This window comes from Arachis stenosperma, chromosome 1, assembly GCF_014773155.1.
Source record: "Arachis stenosperma cultivar V10309 chromosome 1, arast.V10309.gnm1.PFL2, whole genome shotgun sequence".
Classification (NCBI taxonomy): domain Eukaryota; kingdom Viridiplantae; phylum Streptophyta; class Magnoliopsida; order Fabales; family Fabaceae; genus Arachis; species Arachis stenosperma.
Window position 1 is genome coordinate 75,753,828 of NC_080377.1, and position 7,172 is coordinate 75,760,999.

Below are 7,172 nucleotides of genomic sequence, written 5' to 3' on the forward strand. Positions count from 1 at the left end.
CTGATTAAATTTATATTTATTTTGTATGAAAACTAATTTATTTTGCAATAAAATCTAAAAAAGTTATGTTTTATCTTGTCAAAAAATCTGACGTTAGTTATTGATGGAAAATATGACGCTAGTTACTAACAGAAAATTTGTAAAAAAATTTGACTATTTAGCGAAATAGGGGGGACAGTTACCGAAAAAAATCTGTCAGTAAAGAAACAAATCTGGCGGTAATTAAATCTGTCATTAGGTTGTAATTTCAGAAATCACTATCACTAAACAAATCTTCAAAGAGCAATAAAAAGAAAGAGAAGCAAGGCAATGAAGGAAACTATATAAAGGGGCGGCGAAGAATGAAAACAGGTTATTATTACGGCCAACTACAGTTAAAATGGTTTCTTATCCCTTTGCCATCAACCGTTACTATCAGCACGAATAAACCAGAGAATATTAAGCATCTTTCATTTATGCGCTAATAAAGCATTATATATTAACAATCTGGTAGCTGTAATGTTCTTTGCTTTTTAAGCTGACAATCTAAAACTATAAGTATAATGGATGTCACGAAAATCTGCAAACCATCAAACCAAAGCAAATTATATAGAAGACAGCAGAATGATTGATGCAAGTAAGACAACAAAAAGAAAGTTTAGTAGTGATGCTTAAAAGGCTTATCAATTAAAAGACGGTCATATTTGCCTTAGAAATCTACATTAAGAAATGAAGAATAAGTATATCATATGCTTACCCATTCTTGGCCAATTGTTATAATTAGCTTGTAATATATTCAAAAGTTACATCATCCAAAGATTCAACTTTGCAAATCTATGAAAAATTAGCAGTTATGAAAATTTTTTTCACCTCAATCATAAGCTTCATAGTTCATGGAAAGGAGAAATCAAAGGCTTCCTAATTTGACCAAGTAATGACCACAAAAGTGATTAAAAGCAAGAAGTTTATAAGACTAACCAAACAGAATATTACAAAGCCAAAAATCAAGCTACGCAAAATCTTCAAGAGAACTGCCATTTTAGAATTGAGTAGATCAAGGGCATTATCAAAATCTGTTGACTCATATCTCAAGAAATTTTTGGTGAATTATATATTTGCCAAAGAGGTTGGTGATTCCCTTCCCAGGATCATTTTGTTTCACAATAGACTCTCCAACCAAAACTTGCACAAAATAACATGTTGGCACATTAACATTATATAACACAATTGCTTGCAAACACATTGGTTACAAAGATTGAATTAAAATAATTCTTATGTACATTTTAAATTTGCAATACTTTCAATTTTAAATACCAGATTCTACTACCATATAAAGAAGCCATAAAACCATTAGCAGGGTACTTTTAAAATCAGATAACATCTTTCATATAACAGTAATTAACAAAGAGAAGGCTACTTACAATTATGTTTCTCTCGCAGTTTGTTGCTTGTTAAACTAAAATAATGTATACAGATCTTTGAATGACTCCAAAAACAGAATAACAAAAAAATTATACTATAGTATCTAAATTATATTCCATTCATTGAGTCAAGCACACAATTACAGAACCCTAATGAAGCTCCAATCTCTTAATCTTCAGTTCTTTACAAATAAAAGCAAATAAGCATACACAAAAATAAACATTAACCATAGAAATCCACAAACACCTCATAATCTATTCAATTAATCCATCATCCAATTCGTGAACGGGATTAAACCACCCTCCTCATCGTGGGCGGGACAAGACCATCATTCCTACAACATCACATCGCAACTATAAACAAGTGGGATAAAATCGCCGTCTTTACCCAGTGCAGGTGCCAAATCAAATACGCAAGTGTGACAAAACCCACGACCTTGCCAATTCAGTTTTAGACCACATTCATTCAAAATCATTCACTCAAATCCAATATTGAGATGCAAAAATGAAATGAATTGTATATTGTATTGTATTGTATTTGTTTATATATATTCCGGAATACCAGAGTAGTACATAATAAATTACATTAGGTATAATATTAAGTATTATTGGGTATATTGAATATTTCAGGAGCATAATAGTATATTTGGACAATCTTCATAGATGAAACTTACCAATTTTGCATGACCTATCCAATATCATATATCCATTTTCATCTCCAGCACACTTAAAATAAATAAATGCACAAATAAAATGGTTAACCAAGTTGCAGATATGTTATACACACATAGAAAAAAAGCTCATAGGACATTTTGGTTAGTCTGGTTCATATTCATTGCATCTCATTGTGAACCCAATTTCCCAATAGAAAAAAAACACATATTTAGGTATATATCAAGCAACATTGTATTGTATTGTACAGAATTGAGAGGAGTTATAACAAAAATCATAAGGTGCACATTTGATCTGATTTTATTATTAAATCTCATACATTGAGTTTGATGTCACCCAAATCAAGCTGAGCAGCAATCTCCTCAAGCTGCTTCTTGACGCTCATATCAATCAACTTCGATCCAGAATTACCATACCTAACAGTAAACCCAGCCACCAGGCTCGGGTCAATAACTGTCTTGATTCTAACGTTCTTAGCCCCCGTTAGCTTCTGCACCTGCTTCGCGATCTGTGCTAAGTGCTGCGACTCGAGCTTCACCACCGAGCTCACCACCGCCATTTCCGTATCTGTGAGCGTGTTGTACACGAATTCATACTCCTTCGCAATCTCCTTCACCAGCCCAATGCGCTTCGCATCGACCAGAATGTTCAGGAAGTTGCGCGTGTGGGATTGGAAGCTTGATGACGTGGCAATTTCATCGACGAGATTCTTCTTCTGTTCGGCATCTACGGTTGGGTTGGCGAAGAATTTGAACACCTGTGGATCGGAGAAGATTTCATCAATTTTCTCGATGTCGGTTGTGGTGGCGTCAAGGGTGTTGTTGGATTTGGCGACGTCGGCGAGGGCGAGGGCGTAGCTTGCGGCAGCAGTGGAGACCATGCGGGCGCCGAGGGCTCCGGCGGAGCGGCGGGGGCGGGTGAGTTTGAGGGAGAGGGAGGGGAAGGTAGTAGTGGAGAGGGAGAGGTTGAGGATGGGTTTTGGGTGGGTGAGTAGGGATCTTGGGGTTTGGATGGAAGGGAATGAGGCTGTAGTGGTGGTGTGAAGTGACGCCATTGTGGTTGGATTGAGAAAATGAAAAAATGAGTGAGGGATTTGAGAAGAAGGGTTTTTCTTTTTTTTTTTTTTTTCTTTTGGGTTTTGGGTGGGATTTGGTGGTGGGCGATTGCGGCAGCTTGGAGCCTCTTGTTCTCGGATAAGATAATTGGCTATTACCAATACGTGGACATGATTTGGTGTGGAAGGGGGTCTGCTTTTGTGTGGGTGGATCGTGCATGTTACATAAATCAAGAGCTACCATACTTTGAGCCTTTTTAGTTCTATCTAAATTCTTCTAGTTTAGAGTAAACTAACATAAATAAACATGAAAAATATAAAAGAAAGAGAGACGATAGGAGGTTACAGCTTGGCACCTTTTATTACAAAATTGTTTGGAAGATAATAAAAATATTAAAGAAAGTAAAATGGTAAGAGATTAATATCTTTTATCATAAAATTATTTGAGAGATAATAAAAATTAGGTGAAGAAAAAGATTAAAAGGCTATTAAAATTTATTATTTTCGGTAATTAACTAGTCATTAATATTTAAAAATATGAGATAAAGTATGCTGAATTACTAAAAAAATTGAATTTATCACTAAATGATGGTTAAAAATAATAAATTTTAATGACTTTTAATATTTTTTTTGGGTGATATTATATGTATAAACATTTTTATAATTAAATTTAATTAAATTGATACAAACAAAAAAAATACACATATTCATCAGGTGATTTTTTTAATTCGTACTTTTTTAGTACAGAAATTTTGTTACAGAACATACAAATATTGTTATAAAGCACAGTCTTACACATGGCATAAAAATTTTGTATGTAACACATAAATTTATAAATATAATACATAAATTTTTTTACATAACATAAATTTATTTAATATAGTATTATGTACTAATTTTTGTATTATGCATCAAAATTTGTATGTTATATATTAAAATTTTTGTGTTTAATAACTTTATTAAACATATATAAGAGAATGATAATAATGATAATAAAAGAAGAAGAAAAGAAGAAAAAAATGTGGTAATTTAATTAAAGACTTGATTTAAAAATAATTGAACCTAACTTTATTAATAAAAATATTCTAAATTTTTGTTTATTTTATATTCGTTAATTATTATTGAAATAAATAAATATTTTTAAATACAATAAATATATAATTATAAATATTAAGTTAAATAAGATAATTTTATATTATTGATTTCCTAACATTATTTTTATACTAATATTAAAAAAATTCGCACATACAGGGGAGGGGTGAGTATTTAAATTTATATATTCAATAAAAATGAGTTGACCCGCATGTCTATGCAAGCAAAGAAATAAAATTTTGTTATAATAATATTTAGAAGATAATAAAAAATTAATTTAAATAATTTAAAATTAATTTATTTAATATTTATTAATTATATTTAAAATAATATAGTCTTAGATATAATAAATATATAATTATAAATATTATATACATAAAATTATAAATATTAAATTAAGATAATTTTAGTTTTTATTTTTTTAATATTATCATTTTTGTTATTAATCTCCCTCATTTGCATGTTATAAATAAATTTTTGGAAGATATTATTATTTATCCAAAAAAAGCATTAAAAATCAAATACAAGTATATAACTAGGTGAAACCTCATGTGCAGTCGATTTCACGTGAAGTTGATTACTGAAAGTCATTAGATAAAAATTTAGTCAAATCAGTCAAATCATTTAACAACCCTTAATTATCAACTTCTCGTAAAGTCGAGTGCACCTGAGTTTCCACCATACAACTAATGGTTATAACAAAGGGTTTTAACCTTATACATTATAACAATTTAAGGTAAAGAATAAATGTATAAAGAGCATAGTTTTTTTTTAATAGCAATGAAAATATATATGTTAAAAATATTAACACATTTGGCTATGTAATGGAATTGTTATTTTGAAAGATTAATTATTAAATTTAGCAATAACATTCTTTTTATCAAATGAAAATATATTTTAATTTAATTTTTTAGTAATTGATTGATATTTTTTTTATAGATTTTGAAGTAAAGGTAAATTTTTTAATTTTTTTTATTTATGCTTTTACAGCTGCACGAAAGCTAACATTATGGATGTGTAGGTAAAAATATTGATTATTAAACTTAAATTTTTATAAAATTGAATATTGAATATACTAAGTGTAATATTATAGTTTACAAAGTAAGCAAACTATTAAAAAATGGGTCATTCTATGGTACAGATTGAAATTGGTACAGATTTACAGATTTTCTGTCCAAATTCATATGAGATCGACACATTGCTCTGCTGTTTTAGGGCTTGTCTATCAATTGATGTTAGGGTTAGCTGAGCCATTAGCCAAAGTCTTTTGGTTGGACTGTTTGTTGGTGGACTTGTTAAGGTGGGCTATGCCAAAAAAAATATTTGGATATCTAAAGAAGATGGGCTTTGTTTTTTTCTTTGTGAATGGAAGAGAGAAAAAAAACCTGGCCACATACCATGATCCATCAAAGGAGGGCAAAGCACTGATGATGTTATGCCCAAAATTGATGTCCTAGGTTCGAGAGACAGGGAGAAAGCCGCTGAAGGTGTTGCCGCAGCAGAGGTCAAAGGCTTGAAACCAACTACAGTGTAGGTCGCTGGTTCCTCTCATATCTGGCGTTGATTGCGACTGTGCGTGAGACGCTACCGCTGCGGGTGCGGGCGGAAGCTGGTGCTGCGCTACTTCCCGGGTCGGTGCAGGTATGAAGTAGGCTGGTTTTTGAAGACAACACACCAAGGTGGTTTGTCCCCACGGCTGCCGCGATTCAACACTCGCAGCGTGACTCTTCGATTCATCATCACGTGTGGAGTCAGGCCCTTTATGACGTTGACTTGGCCCCCACAGTCGTAGACCCGGCGAAGATGAGGTCTACGGCCGATCCCTTAAGGATTTCCTGGTTTGTCCGCCGATCTACTTCCGCTCGCCCACTGCTACTACTTCAACCATGGAGTCAATACCAACCATCGAATTCACCTTACATTGCTGGTATACCCCGCACTTTTATTCGGTGCTGATGGTTGTTGTGCCTGGCGTGAAGTACGAGGCTATTTTCTTATGTCATTTTGTCTCTAGTCCACTCATGGCAAAAAACTAAAAACTAAAGCAAAGGCCCAACCCACTCATAATAAAAAACTAACAACTAAAACAAAGGCCCATCCAATAACTAACAACTAAAGTAAAGGCCCAGTCCACTGACTTGTTACAGCCCACATATGTATTAACAAAATATTATATACGTCTTAATGTGTTAATTAAATATTATATACGCACAGAAAAATAAATACAAAAATAATTTATATAATATTAATAATATTATATTAGCACGGTGTTTTTTTTGTTTTGATATCATATAGTATTGATCATGATAATATTATTATATATTATTATATAAACTTTCTAATATTAGTAAAAATTGGAAAATTATTCTTTATGGCAATCATTCTTAGTGAAATAGTGTGTTCCTTATATAGTATTGATAATTGTTGCTTAATTTAAAGTAATTGTATGTTGGTATTTTAAATTTATTTTTCAATAATGACCTAAATAGATAAATCCAATTGAATTGAATGATTATATAAAATATTTTATATTATTAATAAACTAAAATTAAATTCATTTTTCGGTACAGAATTTTATAGGTAAATTTTATACAAGATTAAGTTATTTTTTATTTTTTTATTTGTTTTATCTATGTTACTTTATTTAATTTTAAGTAGCGTCATATTTACAATTACTGCCAGTATGATATTTTATAAAAATATGAAAACCAATTTTTTTTATAATTTAAATATCAATATTTGAATAGAAGAACTTAACAAACTCACAATGAGAGAGAGAGAGAGAGAGAGGGGAGAAATTTACCTAGAGAAAAGAAACTCGCATGAAAATGGTGGCGACGGACTCAACAACGATGGTAACGGGATGAGCAGCGATGATGACATAAGCTGTGAACAGTGATGGATCCAGAAAAATTTAGTAATGGGGACCAAAATATAATAAAATTTAGGTATAG

General features: G+C 31.4%; 1 protein-coding gene across 1 annotated transcript; it reads right to left on the minus strand.

Moving 5' to 3' along the window:
* Positions 1–1,479: 1,479 nt before the first annotated feature.
* On the minus strand, positions 1,480–3,196 carry LOC130940474 (ATP synthase delta chain, chloroplastic-like). Its single transcript, XM_057868606.1, has 2 exons — positions 2,392–3,196; positions 1,480–1,735 (listed from the first exon to the last, which is right to left on the minus strand). Exons 1-2 carry the CDS (start codon positions 3,124–3,126, stop codon positions 1,730–1,732), a joined length of 741 nt encoding a protein of 246 aa, XP_057724589.1. The 5' UTR covers positions 3,127–3,196; the 3' UTR covers positions 1,480–1,729.
* Between the last annotated feature and the right edge of the window lie 3,976 nt (positions 3,197–7,172).

Bases quoted from the DNA above. Each gene is read 5' to 3' on its own strand.
- LOC130940474 (XM_057868606.1), bottom strand. From the start codon at position 3,126: ATGGCGTCACTTCACACCACCACTACAGCCTCATTCCCTTCCATCCAA.